This window comes from Fukomys damarensis, unplaced genomic scaffold, assembly GCF_012274545.1.
Source record: "Fukomys damarensis isolate Sample0158 unplaced genomic scaffold, DMR_v1.0_HiC HiC_scaffold_20, whole genome shotgun sequence".
Lineage (NCBI taxonomy): Eukaryota > Metazoa > Chordata > Mammalia > Rodentia > Bathyergidae > Fukomys > Fukomys damarensis.
Genome location: NW_022900932.1, coordinates 4,830,612 through 4,847,528, shown reverse-complemented (window position 1 = coordinate 4,847,528; position 16,917 = coordinate 4,830,612). Strand labels below are relative to the sequence as shown.

Genomic DNA, 16,917 nt, shown 5'->3' with positions numbered 1-16,917 from the left:
GAAGAAAGAAAAAAGCTCTGGTGATGTAAAGGGACCTCCACCATGGGCGGGCCAGCCACTGTTCCACCCCAGGTTTTATTCTTTCTCCACCCCTAAACCGGGACTTCAGGTAGAAGCTGCCCCTCACAAACATGGCCGCGCCCTTCAACAACATGGCGACCACAAATAGCCCCGCCTTCCCCTAGCTCGGGGACCAATGAAAGAGAAGCACGAGGCTTTGCGCGTGCGTGGTGCGACTCAATGGGCGTGTTCCGTGATGCTCTGGGATTCCGGGAAGCAACATGACTAAAAAGAAGCGGGAGAATCTGGGTGTCGCTCTAGAGGTGAGGGGAGCGCGGAAGTTGGACATTTTGTTAGTTGCCTTCAGCCGGCTGCAGGGTAATGGGGCTGCAAGGTTGGAGGAAGGGTCAAGAGAGGAGGCGAGGGCGACGCGGGTTTGGGAGAGGGACGTGAGGAGGTTGGGGGAGCCGGAAGTGAGGGTCACAACGGGACCCAGAAGTTAGGAAGCCCGGGGATGGGGTGACCCCCAGAGGGAGGGGACGTGGCACGCAAGTGAGGGGACCCTACTGCGAGGGACACGGAAACTAGGAGGACCCTGAGAGAGACTTGGAAGTGGATCCGACACCATAGAGACAGGTGGCTGACGGAGGGGTGGGGACCTCCAAGGTGACAGGGCCAGTGTCGCCCTGCGTGTTTCTGGTGGCCTAAGTAGCCCCCAGAATGAGGATGTTTTCCTCTGTGGTCCCAGAGCTTGAGGAAGGGTGGCGTCTTTGAGAATCGTTGGGCGCCTATAAAGAGAATCCTAGAGCTGGTGCTGCTGAGGAATTTGAGTAATTCACTGCCTGTGGAAAAGAGACAGCTGAACCACACTGAGTAACTACTGCCTGCGACTTGGCTCGTGTTCCCTGTTACTCCTCCCTGCAAGCCGGAGTGATTTGTATAGATGAGAAACAGGTTTCCAATTGAGCCCAGGTTGAAGCAGTCAAAGGATGGACCCGAGAGTAGCGCCCATGTGGTCTTCCGTGAATTGCGCCTGCATTCCTTCCCTTTGTGCCTCCTCCCAGAGGTTGGGTGCAGGGTAATGGGCTTCTTCCGGCCTGTTCTCCAGTTCAGTGATTCTCAAATTTATGATTGCTTAGAATCACCCGCAGAGCCTGTTAAAAAGGGAGAGTTGAACTCTTCCCAACCCAAGTAATGCAGTAAGATGTGGTAACATTTTAACAAGGACTCTGCATTTTAAATAAGCCACATGTGTGCTGGTAGGAGCGGTTTTAGTAGTGCCTTTTGGGAAATATCGGTGCCCATGGTAGGTGAAAGTTGTTGGAAATCTCTGAAAAGACAGTAGAGTATAAATGATAAGAGGTAGCACTGGGTAATGCAAAAGGCACAGACTTTACAGTCTGTGTTAGGGCACAGTAAGGTGCTACAACAGAGAAACCCCAATACTCAAGTGTCATCAAGAACTTGAAAATGCTAGTGAAAGAACTTGAAAGTGTAGCTGGTGTACACCTGTAATCCCAGCACTGGGAAGTTCCCAGCATTTGGCAGGAGTTTGAGGCCAGCCTGAACTATATAGCGAGACCTTCTCTCAAAAAACAAAATAAAAAAGAACATGAAAGTTTGCCTGGCATGGTGGTCCATGCCTGTAATCTCATGGAGCCTCTAGGAGGCTGAGGCAGGAGGATTGCAGATTTGAACCCAGCCTGGGTAACTTAGCAAGACTGTCTCAAAATAAAATGAAGGGCTGAAGTTGTAGCTCAGTGTAAGCACCCTTGGTTGAATCCCCATATTGAAACCAAAAAAAAAAAAAAAAAAAAAAAGGAAAGTTTGTTGTTCTCTCTGACAAGCTGGGGCAGGGTCCAGCAGACCTATCTGAAAAGGGTCAAATGATAAAAGTATTTTAGGCTTTGTCGGCTGTATGATCTCTGACGCACCTATAGTTGTTCCTTCCTGTTCACAGATATTCTATTTACCAATATGCCTACTGGTGAAAATAAATTTGAGGTCCCAGATTGGGATCTGCATTGCTTTTGCAGTCATCCATGGGCTAAACAAAACAGCAGGAAAAAATTGAGTCACCCAGGATCCATATTTCCAGCTAAAGTTGAACAAGCAGTTCTCTCCCTTTTTGTTTAAGCTGTTATACTATAAACAGATGCCTGTTTTATGGTTTGTTTCGTGCTGTTTTCGGCATTTTTGTGTGCTTTTTATTGATGATTCTGGTGTTTCAAGTGGCCCCCAAGAGTAGTGTGAAAGTGTTTAGTATTGCTAAGAACAAGAATGCTTTGATATGGCTTAGAGAAGAAAAAGGTTTTTTAGATGACTGTGTGTGTGTGTGTGTGTGTGTGTGTGTGTTACTAGGGATTGAACCCAGGTCCTTTGCACTGAGCTCGAACTCACGTGATCCTCCTGCCTCAGCCTCCGGAGTGCTTGGATTACGGGCGTGCACCACCACGCCCGGCTATTTCTGTTTTATTTTGAAACGGTCTTGCAAAGTCATGAAGTTTCCCAGGTTGAGTTTAAACTTATCTTTCTGCCTCAGCCTTCCAGGGTGGGAATGTAAGCAAGCACCACTATGTCTCGCTAGATAAACTTTTTTTCAGGTATGGCATAGCTCTGGACTGTAAGACTGTCGGCCATGAGTTCAGTTTTAAAGAACCAACTAGAGATAAGACCTCTTTAAAGAAACACATGTCAAACAAGGTTTTGTGTGGATCAGTTCATATTTTTTTCTGACTGTTAAAGATTTTTGAGCTGGAAAAGGCATGTTTTATCCTGGGTCAGATTCACCCTTTAAAAAACATGTTTATCTCACCATATACCTTTGCACAGATATTTTAAAATGTGTGCAAGTGTGTAGGTTTATAAATCCAGCTACTTGGCTGTGTGCCGTCCTGGTGTCTGTGGCACCTCCTGCTTGATAGCCACAGCTTTGAGAGTTGGGAAGCAGCCTGGCACCGGGTGTCCCCTGCCTTGCTCTCCTGTCACCCTGGAGGTCTGAGTAGTGAATGTGCACTGGTGCTCAGTAGCAGCAGATATTGTCCTTTTATTAAAAGTCGTGTGCTCAGAGCCAGTGAAGTGGTGATTTCATCAAAACTGTTAATCTGACAAGTGCAGTAAAACCCTGCAAGTGAGCAATCACTTGCAAGCAGTCTGCACTTGCGATGCAGCAATTGCCCTGCAGGCGGCGCTTCCCCCATGGTTGGCCCAAGGCCCACTGAGGCCCCTTCCAGCCTTTTCCACCATCTTCCTTCTTTTTGAGGCCTTTTCTCCTCTTTGCCACCTTGTAACATCTCAGAGTTGGAAAACGCCGCTGTGAATTTTAGCTTCTGAGAGCTTATTTTGAATAACAAGAGAAAATTATAGTTCAGATGAGAAGTTACTGGCCCTCATACTGATTTTAATGTTGTGCAGGAGGAAGGATAGGTTATATTTTAGCCTAAACTGCTAAGAAGATTTGAGCTGATGTAAACCTTGTTTTTTAAATCTCTGATAGTCGTAACTTGACTTGGTCACTATTTCATTTGCTGTGGTACTTAGACTGTCTGACCTAGAACCATTAGATGTTTCATTGCCTGGTCTGTCTCAAGATTCACAGTGTCTCGCCTGATGTCTCTGAGGGGATAACTTCATTGGATCTGGTCCCCAGTACAAAAATCTATTGGTTTGGAAAGCTTTTGGCTACAAGTTACGGGAAACTGGCCTCAGTGACTTAAGCGAAAAGGACTGTACTGTTTTTTAGGCATAGAAATTTTTAGGTGGGTGGCTGCTGGCATTGGTTCAAAAGTTTGGCCCTGTCGGCTAGTACTTCTTCATTCTGTCAGCTCTTCTCATAGTCACAAGACAGCTGCCACAGCTCCAGTCGTCATGTTCAACTTTTAAGTCAGGAAGGAGAAAAGAAAGGCAACGATTGTTTGTCCCTTTTGTCAGCAAAGCTTAAGATCTCTCAGGAGCCTGGAAGCTGACTTCTGGAACATCTCATTGGCCAGAACTGACTCATGTCCCACCCTAGCTGCAAGGAGACTGGGAAATAGCATCTGCTGTTCTTTTCTGGTCTCCATGGTGGAGGGAGGAGAGGAGGGTAGGCTGGGAGTTGGCATTGGTTGGTAAACGAACAGCATCTGCTGTAGGAATAAAAGTTAATGGGAGTCATTTAAAATTGAAGGGAGTCCCCACCGGACAGGGAGTAGGGGGTGTGGACAGTTAGGGTGGTTGTGGGCTGTGGGGAGAAAGTGGCCTAGGCCAGGAGGAACGACACCCTGACACTTGTCGTTGTTTGTGTAAAGCCATTAGGGCGCGATAGGTCACAGTTGTTCAAGGAACCACCCAGCTTTCTGACGCAAGTGGCCGCGGTGGCCGGCAGTCAGCAGCTGTGGAAGTTGCCGCAGAGGCCGGAGAGGGTGTTTGAACTGACACCCTGCTGCCTGGGCGCAGCTGTGTGAGGCCGGGTGGCAGCCAGCCGAGGCCGTTCAGGGCCCACTGCCCATTAAATGAGCCTCACTTGCTGCGGGGCAGAGCGACAGGTCGCCACTGGGCAGGTGATTTCTCCGGGCGGCCTGTGCCTGGCTCCGCTCCACTCAGGGTCAGGAGACTAGAACCTCATTACCTCACGCGGCTGGGTGGCAGCGTGTGTGGAGTGGCTGTTTGCCAGCATCTTAATTAATGAATTCATAAGGCACGGGGCGGATGCCAGTTCTTGAGAAGTGCTTTGAGCCTTTCAGCAATGAAGAAGCTTTTGCTGATTTATCCAAAAATATATATTGGGGAAAGAAGAGAAAACAGACCCCAAACATTTCAGGCCAGGGACAGACAGCCCCCAACGCTGGGCAAGCACACTGCCGCAGAGCCACGTGGCCTCGTCTCCCGCCAGGCCTTGGAGCTTGCGTGGGCCCCTCGGCTGGTTCTGCTGCCCTGAGACTGGTCACTGACTGGAAACTGGTGAGGCCCGCTGTGTGCAGCCGCCCCGCCTGGAGCTCTGTTTCCCGTCCCCACGGAGCCCGTGGGGTCTGCAGTGGCAGGGGTTCAGCCCTGTGGAGTTTGAGGCTCCTTACCTGGAGAATTCAGGCCGTGACCCCCGCGTGTCTTGGCTGTGTGACCTGAGGCCCCAGATGGAAGGCCCAGGCTACTGCCAGGGACCATCTGGGCAGGCGCTCTGGCTCCTGTGCCCATTATAATAAATGCCCTGCGGCCTCCTGACATGTGAAAATGAGCGGATTTCTAAAATCCCAGTTCCCGGGCTGCTGGGGCTGGTGGGGTAACAGCTGATGCCACTCCAGACCGTGACTTAGCAGGGATAGGACAGCTCTGTTGCCCTTGGGGATGGAAGGGCTCTGAGGACTGGCTGGCCCACCTTCTCCTGCCCAGCCAGGTGCTTTCTCAGGGTTAGGACAGACAGGCAGATGCTGGCTTCTGGCCCCTGGGTCCAAGCAGGGCCTTGCCACCCACCCCCCCACCCACTGCGTCTGTTGTGTGGAGAGAGCAAGCAGAACCCTGCACAAGGTCATTCGGGTGCTGAAGCCACGCAAGCCAGGGCATAGCCGGCTGTTCCCCAGAAGCCTTCTTTGTCACACGTTGTCATCAGGGATGTTGAAGGGGTTTGATGCGGTGGGAGGAGCGTGAGCTCAGAGGCCCGGAGCTGCTCCTGTAGAGTGGGGACAGTCCCTTCCTGCAGGGACAGCCCGATGAGCTGCCCAGAGTTTACAGTGTGCAGGCTACGCCCAGGGGCCAGGAGTGCTCAAAATGGGCGTTCCTGTGCTTTCTAGATATGAGCAGTGGCGAGGGACACAGACCCAGACCGCCCTGTGCCCCCAGTTACAGCCCATGTGGCCCTGGACAGAGTTGATTCTGTGGGTCTGAGTCTCCTGTCTCTAAGGCACGACGGCCGGTGACAGGACCCGGCTTTCATGGGTTCATGGGTCTGAAGCCCGAGAGCGTGCCTGGCGCAGAGGCGGCTGCTGTGCTGTGGCTGTGTTGCACGGGCTTTTGGTTTCGGGCTGCTCCGACTCTTGCTGTGTCATCCAGCTTGTTCAGGACCCAGACACCATGCTCTTTATTAGCCCTCGTGCCCAGTAGGGCTCTGGCTAGGCCGGTGCAGGGTGGGCCTGTGAGAAACCCAGCAGCCTCTGCAACTCGCTGGCCGGAAGCTCCTGGGAGGAAGGCCCCGTGTGACAGGAAAGGACTTCTCCCTAGACTGGAAAACTGGGCCGTGTGGCCCCCTGCCGTGGCTCCTGGGGACCAGGCAGAGCCCCCTCCTAACTGTCTAAGTGCCCGGTGTGAGCTCTGCTCAGACAACTTCAGGGGAGAGTGGAGCCCGTGCCAGCCTGTGACTCGAGCTTGTGGACAGAGTAGAAGCCACACTTGAGCCTCCAGAGCTGGTGCCCAGGCCACCTGACCTCTGCCCGACTGCAGTTGTCCGCTACCCGTGGTGCCTGAGGTTCTGTCTGCATCCAGACTTCCTTTGGGCTTTGATTCCTAGAGGCTCCACACTCCTGAAAAGACTCCTCTCGGGGATTTCAGACGAATTTTGCAGTTTCTCTTAACACAGCAGCTTTATGGTGTATAGGACCCCAGGGAGACTTCCCTAAAGCTCGGGAGCAAGGTGATGTTCCCCAGGCAGGCGGCTGGAGCTTCAGAGCCCCAGGGCAGGAAGGGCTCACAGGAGCCACAGGCCCAGCCCTGCGGCTGAAGGAGACCTCTCTTCCCTGGCACCTGCCCGCAGCAGTGACGACCCTGCTCACTGGCACCCACACACCTCGTGCAGGGCCCTCCTCGGTGGGGGCGTCCGGACTCACACCTCTCCGCACCTCGGCTTCGCTGTCACAGCGCAGCCTGCCCTCTCCCTCCTCGAGGGACGTGCCTTCCCGCGCCCCGGTCTGCCTCGCTTTCCCTGCCTTCCCCGCTCCCCTGCCCTGCCGACCCACAGCAGGCCCCAGCAGCCCCGTCTCTGGGCCGAGATCGCGTCCACCCACCTTCGTGGAGGTTTACACAACACCCACAGAGCCTTCCGTCTGCAGGCGCAGAGGCACCACATGCTCACAGAGGGAGCCCACACCACGCCGGTTTCCTGGGCTTGTGTGTCCCCCGGGACTGCAGTCCTGCCTCCCCTGCTGGCTCGTCTGGGCGGCTTGGACACGGCGCTCTGCTTCTCTCGAGATGACTGCCCTTGGGCTTTGCGTGTGCTGCCTTAGAGTTGCTGCCCCGCACCACCCGAACTGGCCCCCCCTGGGCTGTGTCCACTTCATCACGCCCCCCTCGGCTCGGCTTCAGGCCCGCTGTGGGCCGCTGTGCAGCCTGCCGGACAGAAGTCCCAGGAGGCGCCTCGGCCTTCAGTGTCCCCTCCCTGGCCTCAGCCCGCCCGACGCCTGTGCTTTCCGTGGCAGTGCCTGGCCCTGCTCACCATCTCGCATTTCCTCTGCCCTCCGTGGAGCCTGTTCCGCCCCGGACACCGCTCAGTCCTTCGGCCCCGGAGCCCACCCCGCTCCTTCCCCAGGCGGGACCTTCCCAGTGTGTCGTGTCCCACGTGGCTGCTGTCCCTCAGGCCCCAGAGAGCAGAGCAACAGCCAGGTGCAGGCCTCTGCCGCCTCGCGTCTTTGCTTTGCACCTTCTCTCCCTCTTGCCACCATTTACTCAGCCTTTTTATTCCCCAAAGATCCAGCAAAAACCATTCTCTGGGAACAACAGGAAACACTTACTGAACTCCTGTGTGAGGCACCGTTCCAAGCATCTGTATTGTGTCACATCGTCCTTGTGACAACTCTGTGAGACGTGAAACACAATTATCTTTATTGTACAAGCGTCTGCTCAGGAGCAGGACAAGGAACTCACCAGTCACATGCAAGCGAGTGACAGCTGGGGCACCTAGTCCAGTCCGTGAGCCCCACCACTGTTGAGGCTTCAGGGCAGTCTGGCTCCCAACTGCTTGGCAGCTCTGATCGTTGTGTTTCTAGAAGCTTTGGGACATCTTCCTCTAGTCCTAACCCTCGTGTCTTCCAGTCCTGGCATCTCTGGTGCCTTCAACCTGGTGACAGGGAGGACCCGAACCTGGGACCACAAAGTGCATAACCCATGTGCAGAGTTGAGAGCTGACCAGAGAGCTGTCTGGGGCTCCTCTAAGGCCTGTATTCTGGGTGCTCTCCCCCTTTCTGTACCTGCCCTGCTAGGTCAGCCCTCTGTACTCACTACTCCTGACCCTGCCTCCCGCCTCCGCAGCCAGGTGCCCCCGAGTCTCTGCCCAGGCTGGCCGCAGTGCTGTACTCGCCAGGTGTGAGCCGGCTTCCTAAGCCACACCCGAGGCTGGGGACCCTGCCGAGCCGCCCTTGGGATGAGTCTGTGGCCTTCTTCACCAGACCCGCCTCGGGCAGCCAGGCGGGTGGGTTGTAAAGAAGGGGGACTTGTATTTAGAAGGGAATCTGAGAATGTCAGCAGGACATAAATATTCACAGAGGGAGGTTAGAATTTGAATTCCTAAAACCTTGATTTGTATTTGCCCATTTAAGCCTCATTAAAAAGTGGCAAATGAAAGTGGAGCTATTCAGTGGAACTGCAGATGAATTGGTCTTGTTCAGATAAAGGACCCCAACCACCAGCTCCTCAGGCCCTGTCCAGAGCATGATGGCAGACTGGTGTGGCTACTTATGGTTTGCCAGCCTCCGTTTTAAGATTTTGCTTAGCATGCGTGCCTGGCCTTGGTCTGGAGCAATTGCCATGAGTTTGTGCACCTGATAGCCTTCCCGGGGCGCATCTTAGGGGTAGAACCCCCAACCTGCTCCCCTCCCCAGAATGACTTGCCAACCAGGCCCTGGCCCAAGAGACAGCAGGAAGGACCCTGGCCTAGGACTAATTGTAGTGTGGAGCTTGCCAAGTGCCTGGGTTCCGTGCCTATCGCTTCTAGACTCTGGGCACAGGAGGGTTTCGCGCTCCACTAGTCACGAGACCTCAGCTATTTGTCCCCAGTCCCTCAGGGCCATCCGTGCTTTCCTGAGCAGGCCATGGTGGTGGGCACAGGGAGATGGGGGGCTGTAGTGGCATCTCAGGAGCTACAAACTCTGACATCCTCAGTGGCCAGGTGCGCCTGTGGGCAAGACGTGACCTGTGGGATGCCAGGTGCCACCACTGGGGGTTCCCAGAATTTGGGAAGATACGATCTGGACCCAAACAGGAGGGCAGTGTCTACTAGGCCTCCTGAGAGGACTGGTGGCTTTGCCAGGGGGACGAATGTGGGCCCCTCCAGCCAGGGGCAGCAGGGATGGCCTCACAGAGCAGGTAGAATGTCGTGAATTTTTATTTGGACCCGGCATGGAATTTGGTGCCCTGCTTGTGGTTTCGTTGTCATAGAATGGAAGCCGCAGGTCTCAGTCTTGAGCTGGGCCGGGTGTTGGAGACCACTCCACGAGGGACTGAGCATGGTGGCCCGAGCCCTGGCCTGGGCTGTGGCTCTCTCCTCCCCAAGCCTGGGCACCCACTGGCAGGAGAGTGGCACAGTTAACAGGCAGTTAAGGCCAGGCTCTGGGGTTGCGTCTGCCACAGGCCCTGGCTGAGCTGGGGCTGCAGAGCAGGGGAGCGGGGTGAAATGGGGGCCGAGTCTCTGGCACCCAGCAGGGAGCAGTATGCTTGCCTGCAGGGGGCGCCGCTCCAGAAGAGACAGAGGACTAGCCCGGACCGCGAGGGAGGGTGTGCTGTTCTGTCCTCAGCCGTCACCAGCTAGGCAGCCTGGTTCTCCCATGTGTGGTGGGAGGTGGTTTTCGCTCCGGCAACAAGGTTGGGGTGGGGATGGGGCATCACAGGGCTCCAGAGCATCCCTGATACCCAATTTAGGCACGTGGACCCCTGGGGCCCAAGTGAGACAGGCAGTGGGGAGGTGGCGCCAGTGCCCTCGCCTGACACCAAGCCCAGGCTCAGACACCCTGGCCCGTGCTTTACACAGCGCTTTCCCTCTACTCAAACATTTCCCTGAAAAGATAGCTCTGAAACTATAATCAAAACAAATGGAAAAAGATCTCTTTGGCAGCCATCCTTTCAGGAGCTTAGCCATTTTACCACACACATTACAGCTATCTTGATGGGCAATGTTTTCGCCCAAGAATCAAGTTAGAAATAAAAGTGGGTTTATGTTGTTTTTAAATTTTTATTGATTCTCACTGAATCTCTGTATCACAACTTAAGACTGCGCTAGTGTTTTAGTGAGAAAATTCCTGGTTTCGGTCCCGGGTGGTCACCCGCGTGGGCGCCCGTGGTCAGGCTGCTCCTGTGCCGACCTGCTCTTGCTGAGGGTGGGGACAGTTCTGAGTCCTGTTTCCAGGGGCTCAGGCTGCAGCCATGGGTGAAGGACAGCAGGTGGCACCCGGGGAGGTGATGCTGGGTGCCTGCCCAGCAGAACCAGATGTGGCTTGGGGTGCAGCGCCTTCCCAAGGAGACACCCAAGCCGGTGCCATGGCCGTGACCGTGTTTTCCAGATCGACGGGCTGGAGGAGAAGCTGACCCGGTGCCAGCGGGACCTGGAGGCTGTGAGCTGCCGGCTCCACGGGGCAGAGCTGAGCCACGAGGACAGGTAGCACCTCTGCCCCACAATGTCCTGGGTCCCCAAGTGGACGTCCCTGCCTGTCCCTAAAAGCTGAGCCCTTGTCCCCCCCTTCCCCTCACAGGCTGTCTCTGGAGAAGGAGAAAAACAGCCTCATGAGCAGAGCTTCCAACTACGGTAAGAAAGTTCCCTGGGGCGACCAGCCGGGACTCCTGTTCCCAGGGTGGGAGCGCCACAGAGCCTGTCAGACCCGCAGGAGCAAGGCTGTTCTTTGAAGGATCCAGCAGCCTGGGAGAACTCCGAGTGCTTGTGTCCCAGGAGAGGCAGAGGGGCAGCCGCGGGGGGCTGTCTTCTCTCTGGGGTGACGGTGTGGCCGTAGCCCCATCCGCTCCACTCGGACTTCAGACATTGACACCGCTCCCCCACCACCCTGTGGGGACCCTGATAGTAGAGTGGGGGTACAGGAAAACAGCCCCCTTGGGTGGGAAGTGCCTCTGTGCATGGAGCGATGCTGCCACCTTCTGGGCACAGATAGGCAGAGCCCACGTGTCACCGGCCGAGGCCAGGGAAAAGGGTCTACAGGGGGCTCTTGGTGTTTCCCTTTCACCCCCCAAGGGGGAGGCCCAGAGGACCGCTGTGAATCACCTAGGCACCCTGGCTCCGTCCAGCCTCTCCCATGGCCCCTTGTGAGAGCAAGGCTGGGTAGGGCATCCGTTTTCACCATTTGCTTCAGTGTATGTTGTATGTCGAATGGCAGGCGTGGCAGGACAGCGGCAGGCTGGCTTTTCTAGACTTGGGAGCCACCGCCTCATGGAGCAAACTGCCACTCTTCAAACCGCTGGGCACCCATTAGGGACACGGGCCCCTGCCTAGCACACAGAGGGCCTGCTGTTGGGGAAAGAGCTTCTGGGAAGGTGGAGCACACGGGCCCCACCCGGACAGGCCCGAGGACTCCCCCAGCAATGCCACCACCTAGCTTGACTTTCGGGTGTGGCCTCAACTGCGTCTGAAGAGAATGGCATTTGGCAGCAGGACCTGGGGCCCAGACCTGGAGCTGACCGGCTGTGAGCATCTGGACAGCCTGGGGCCCTCTGCCTGCAGTGACGTGGACCTTGGGAAAGCCTGTCTGTGCCCACCCTTTTACCCCACAGAGAAGGAGCTGAAGTTGCTTCGGCAGGAGAACCGGAAGAACATGCTGCTCTCGGTGGCCATCTTCATCCTCCTGGCCCTGCTCTACGCCCACTGGACCATGTGAGTGACGCCTCCAGAGGATCTGGGCACCTCGAACACTCAGGCATTCAAGTGAGGCGGCCTCCTGGGGCCCTGCCCCGGCCTGGCCTGTGTGGGCCTGGGTGTGGGAAAGAACGGTACGATGTTGGCTCCTCTCTTGGCCCAAAAGCCAGGCAATAAAGAACACCAGGCCGCTGCTGTCTGCTGAGTAAATGTCGTGGTCTGAGTAGCTCGGGCAGCAGGGTGGGCACCAAGGGGAGAGGAGATCCCGAAGTTCCTGGCACAGTTCAGAAGGAAGGGAAGGCAAGCAGCTGCCGTGCCACCTGCCAACCCCCTACGGCACCTGGCACGAGCCTTGGCTGTGATTGTGGCAAGGAAAATGCACCCTGGGCCGTGAGGACGGCCCAGGGACTCGAAGTGGTGGTGTGCAGGTCCCCGGGGAGCACGGAGTTCATCATCTTGCCGAGCCCAGCAGGCCTGGAGAGTGTGGGCACTGAGTGCCTTGGTCATGACCACCGACGTACCGTGACAGTGGCCAGTGGGTCAGGCGGGGTCAGGGCAGAGGCTGCAGTGGTCGGTGGAGCCCTCACCCTGGCCCGACTCTGGCACGGGCCAAAAGGCGGGTACATAGGCACCAGCCATGGGGAGGAGGCCTGGGGAGGCACAGGTGGCCACCGGCCAGGTCAGCACAGCCCTCCTCTCCCTCCCTCTCAGCCCATCTGTGCCACTAATTGGTCTGACGCCTGTTATTTTAGTCCCGTAGATGATCCTGGATTGTCACAGTGCCACCGCGTGAGCTGTGTGATTTATGTAAGAGCGAAGGTCCCCCCCACCCCAAGGGTGTGGGTTCATTCACTCCCCATCCCTGCCTGTAACTGCACCCAGGAGCTCGACAGGGCCTAGGAGCTTGGGCTGAACAAACTCTGACTAGAGCCTCCTCTCCCACCTCCGGCTCAAGCCAAACCACAGAGCACCGAGCCACACAGGCATTAAAAATACGTTCACCTTTAATGAACCAAGGACGTACCGTCGAGCCCCAAGCTGGGTGGAAGTGTCCCCACCATGCCACCGCCAGCCTGGGTATCGGTGGAGGGCCCTGTGGCGTCAATTCCAACCTCCTAGGAGCCTCGGTGCCTTGGCTCCATGGAAACCAGGCTGGCACCAGGCTGGGGCCCCAGGGAGTCACAGGAGCATCTCTGAAAGGTTATTTCTGTTAAAAGCAACCTCTGCAGAGTGCCTTCCCCTGCCCAGGGCTGCTGCCCTGTTTCCTCTTCCCTCGGCTGAGATGGAGGAGCCACGGGCAGAGAAAAGCAGAAGAGGGGTGACCTCCAGCTCAACACTAACACGGCCAGGGCACAGGCGGGTGCCCACTGCTGCTCAGGGGAGAGGAAAGGCAGGTCTCCTGGGCCACGTCCTGCCCTCTTTGAGCTACTTCTGGATGAAAAACGGGGTGGCCCAGGAGAGCTCCGCAGTCACAGCCGGTACCAAAGACAACACAGCTTTGATGTCAAGTGTTGGGAGTGCCAGGCCCGTTAGGACCTCAGAGCTGGGCTGGACTCCAGGGAAGGGCTCGGGAGGAGAAGGAGACAGAGTCGTCTCCAGCTTGGCGTCAACACAGCAAACTCAAAACTAACTTGTACAACAGCTGCTCCTGGCCAGAAACCACAGCGAGCTCTACCCACCCAGGGTTGGCCCACGGCTGCCTGCAGGTGGTGCCGACTCAGAAAATTGAGATTTCAGGAGTCCCAAGAGAACAGCAGTGCCCAAAGCCCTGTGCCCTGTCCTCTGGGTGCCTCAGGAGCAGGTGCCCAAGAACATCCTCTGAAGGCCCCGCTGGCGCCCTAGGCCTTCACAGAGCGCCCTGCCCGGGAGCGCCAGCCAGCTCAGTGGCTGTGCATGTGGATGAAGGAAAGGACGTCCTCCTTGGACAGCTTGTCCAGGTCCTGCGGCTTCTGGGAGTCATGCACGCGGATGCCATCTCCCCACTCCCAGAAGAGCCGGCTGAAGTAGCAGACACTAGAGGAGAGGGACAAGAGCGGTCAGAGGGCCCGGCCTCACCTGGGGACTTGGGGTGCCGCGCCTGTGACTCCCAACAGCAGCTGCTGTGCTGATCACACCCATCTGGGTGGCAGGACCGCAACGGGTCTGCACTTCTCGTGACAGGCAACCTGGTAAGTGGGCGCTGGGTCCCTGAGTCCCTAGGGCCAGGCCAAAACCCTGCCTGGGCGGGCAGCGCTTAGGGGAGAACTACTCACTGAAATGGGGCGATGGAGTCTGTGGGGATGTTATAGGTGGAGTCCCTGGTCTTCTTGTTGTAGAAGAACTTCCTCTTGACACTTTTGCTGAAGCCCATGGTCCAAGGCTCTGATGAGAGGGAGAGGGCCGTGCTCAGGCAGGACATGGACCCGGGAGGATGAGGGCAGCCTCCACCACCATCCCCAAGGGGCTTGGTGACGAGGATGACGATGGCCGGCCGGGCACCCCTGCTGCCATCTCCGTGTGTCCACTCCCTCCGCCCAACACCAGGCCCTCAGAGACCAGAAAAGGCTCGTGGGACACGGTCCCCTGAGCTGGCTTGTGGAGCGCCCCAGCAGGGTGCACTCCGCTCTCCAGGCAGGGTGGGGCTGGTCCCTGTCACCCACCGTTCACTGTCCTGACGATGTAGAGGCCCGTGGGCACGAAGTGCCGGTCGTCCCTCCCTGTGTAGCTGAGCCTCGGGGTGCCGCTGGAGCCCTTGATGATCTTCATTTCCAGCCTGACTCCCCGAGGTAGCGCGCAGACAGAAGTGAGACAGAGCGCGCCCTCACGTTAGTCTGGGGCTGTGCCGAAGCTACCCCAACCACCTCCTCTGACACAAACGGAGGCAGAGACAGCCAGGTGCCCCAAGCCATGCGGCATGGGCTGGTGGCAGTGCTGGGTTAGGACGCAGGGGGGCGACAGCAAGGGCGAGACCTGAGCCTGGGTCAGTGGGTCCTCACTCACTCCTCGTCACCAGCTACTAGGTAAGTGGTAGGGACTGTGCCACGCCAGAAGCTGCCTGGCAGCCACGCAGCCCCTTGGGGCTCCCTCCCGGCACCAGCAGCACGGATTTATAGTGTTTCAAGCCGCTTCCTGCTCGCCCCTCACAGGGACAATTGTGACTCACAGCATCGACCAGACACACCGACGCTCCCTCCTGATGAGGTGCCAAGTCAGCTCCCAGCCACTCCCCACCCTGCTCCCCGACTCCTGAACGGCACTGGTGTTGCTCACCTGAGAAAAATCTTCTCCACCTCCTCCAGCCTGTACACCTCCTTCACCCTACAGCGATGAGGAGAGGACGTGACGTTTGGGAAGTAGCTGGCTGGCCGGCAGGAGCTCCCCATGCCAAGCCCACCATGGAGGAGGGACAGGGTGTAGCACCAATGCTTCCAGCTGCGCCTCAGGACCCCCAGCCCCCCTCAAAGGGGAGAGGAAGGGGAAGGGTGAGGCAGAAGAAGCCTCTGCCTGACCCCCACTTCTGGGGCCAATCCAGGTAAGGGGCTCAGGGACCCCACAACCAGACCAGCAGCAGCAGATGTCTTTCCAGGGCCTGGCACACAGGGCCCCTTAATGCACAGACAAGTTGCTTTTAGACAGCTTTGTGGGACATCTATAAAACGCATTCTCAACAATGGATCTCATTTTAAGTAAATACATTTACACGAAGATGATTTTGCTGAAGTACAGTCACCTCCAGCACCAAGGGGTTAAGCAGAGCCCTCTGGTGACAAGTGTTGGCCTTAAGCCTGGTCCCACTGTTGTCCCCCACTGTCTGATATGATAAACGCTGGCCGCCTCCCCCAGCCCTGAGGGCCCTACTCCCTAAACCTCATTGGCTTCGTATTCAGACTTCACCAGGCCTCGGTGCTCTTTTCTCATGGGCACAATACAATAAGGCTAAGTGACAGGCTAGTAACACCCGAGCGTGTCCACGAGGCCACCCACTTCCTGCTGTGCCAGGAAGCGCAGGGAGAAAGCCACCTCCCAGCACTCCTGAAGCATCCACTCACCAAGGGCAGTCTCCACCCACCTGGCCCTCCCTGGACAGAAGCGGTGGCAGTGGGCAGAGCAGCCACCACAGGGACGTGAACAGAGGGAGACCTCAGGCTCACCTGATGGGGTTCATGTCGGGCCGGCTGGGCTTGGAAACGGCTTTCACAAACTTCTCAGCAAGCTGAATTCTGTAATGCAGGTGGTACGTCAGAGGCCAGAGCTGTGTCCCCGGACGCCGCCCTGCCCTTCGCTGCCATCTGCGCCCACAGAGACCCTGCCTGGACTCCGTCCTCCGCTCTCACAAGCTCAGCTGCTTTTCCTGAAAGGCAGCTTCAGCTATGCTCGATCACTTCCGCTCCAACATCAGAGAGCATCTCTGTCACACACGCCTCCCTCTTCCCACAGCGGCCTGCGAGCTGCCCGGCCCGCCCGCCCTGTCCCCATCCCGGCCCCAGGCCCACCGCTGGTTAAAATGTTGGTTCCGGACATCGCTGCCATTCAGCACGAGGACATCAAGGATGTGGATGGCGCTGATCTTCCGCTGGGCCTTCCCCTGCAAGGACAGGAACATGTGGCATGCAGCCTCCGTTCCTCCTGCGCGGGGAAGGGGTGCGCACACAGGCAGTTCTCAGCCCCAGCGTGATCCTGATGTTTGAGCAGGGAAGGACCCAGTCGCTCGACCTGAGCCCCAACAAACCTCAAGCCTCAACTCGCCCCGTGGCTGTTCAGAGTCACCTCTATGGCCACAACACTCAAGCTCCAAGGAGGGGACAGCCTCTTCCTTCCCTGGGGTGCTGGTCACTCAATGGGCCACTGAAACCCACCCGACAGGCTCACCACTCAGGGTCCTCTCTGACACACACAGGACCGCGCCCCTTCCTACCTGGATCCCCAAGTCCAGTCACTGCCCGGCCCTGCCCAGCCCTCCAGCCAAGGCCCAGCACGCAGAGAGCCGCTCTGACCTCCCCTTTCAGCTCGTGCACGATCTCCACAGACAGCAGCGTGTCCCGGGGCAGCTCCGTCTTCAGGTCCAGCCTGACCCAGCGGTCGGACTGGCGGCCGTCCCACGTGTAGATCTGGGACTTCTACAGGGCAGGAGGAGGAGAGAGGCGCGGTTCTCAGGGGGGCCTGTGGCTGGCAGTTAAAGGCTGACGGAA

General features: G+C 57.1%; 2 protein-coding genes and 1 long non-coding RNA gene across 4 annotated transcripts in view; 2 read left to right on the top strand and 1 right to left on the bottom strand.

The window, feature by feature from the left end:
• Positions 1–238: 238 nt before the first annotated feature.
• Positions 239–11,788, top strand: Ccdc167 (coiled-coil domain containing 167). Its single transcript, XM_010638846.3, has 4 exons — positions 239–323; positions 10,452–10,546; positions 10,641–10,693; positions 11,668–11,788. Exons 1-4 carry the CDS (start codon positions 282–284, stop codon positions 11,769–11,771), a joined length of 294 nt encoding a protein of 97 aa, XP_010637148.1. The 5' UTR covers positions 239–281; the 3' UTR covers positions 11,772–11,788.
• The window catches only part of Cmtr1 (cap methyltransferase 1), a 46,373-nt gene continuing 39,565 nt past the window's right edge, over positions 10,110–16,917 (bottom strand). For both annotated transcript variants that reach the window (XM_010638850.3, XM_010638848.3), the window contains exons 18-24: positions 16,723–16,845; positions 16,222–16,313; positions 15,880–15,948; positions 14,999–15,046; positions 14,389–14,501; positions 14,002–14,110; positions 10,110–13,762 (exon numbers count right to left, since the gene is read on the bottom strand). In XM_010638850.3, coding sequence (XP_010637152.1) covers positions 13,630–13,762; positions 14,002–14,110; positions 14,389–14,501; positions 14,999–15,046; positions 15,880–15,948; positions 16,222–16,313; positions 16,723–16,845 — 687 coding nt within the window. In that variant the 3' untranslated portion in view covers positions 10,110–13,629. The remainder of the gene's footprint in view (positions 13,763–14,001; positions 14,111–14,388; positions 14,502–14,998; positions 15,047–15,879; positions 15,949–16,221; positions 16,314–16,722; positions 16,846–16,917) is intronic.
• On the top strand, positions 13,682–16,728 carry LOC117287048. Its single transcript, XR_004518222.1, has 3 exons — positions 13,682–13,917; positions 14,875–15,260; positions 15,960–16,728. It is a non-coding gene; the product is annotated as an uncharacterized LOC117287048 (long non-coding RNA).

What these genes read in the sequence shown, in the direction of transcription:
- Ccdc167 (XM_010638846.3), top strand. Translation starts at nt 282, where the DNA reads ATGACTAAAAAGAAGCGGGAGAATCTGGGTGTCGCTCTAGAG. An exon ending in ATCTGGGTGTCGCTCTAGAG is followed by an intron (nt 324 to 10,451) that starts GTGAGGGGAGCG and finishes CGTGTTTTCCAG; the next exon opens with ATCGACGGGCTGGAGGAGAA. An exon ending in GAGCTGAGCCACGAGGACAG is followed by an intron (nt 10,547 to 10,640) that starts GTAGCACCTCTG and finishes TTCCCCTCACAG; the next exon opens with GCTGTCTCTGGAGAAGGAGA.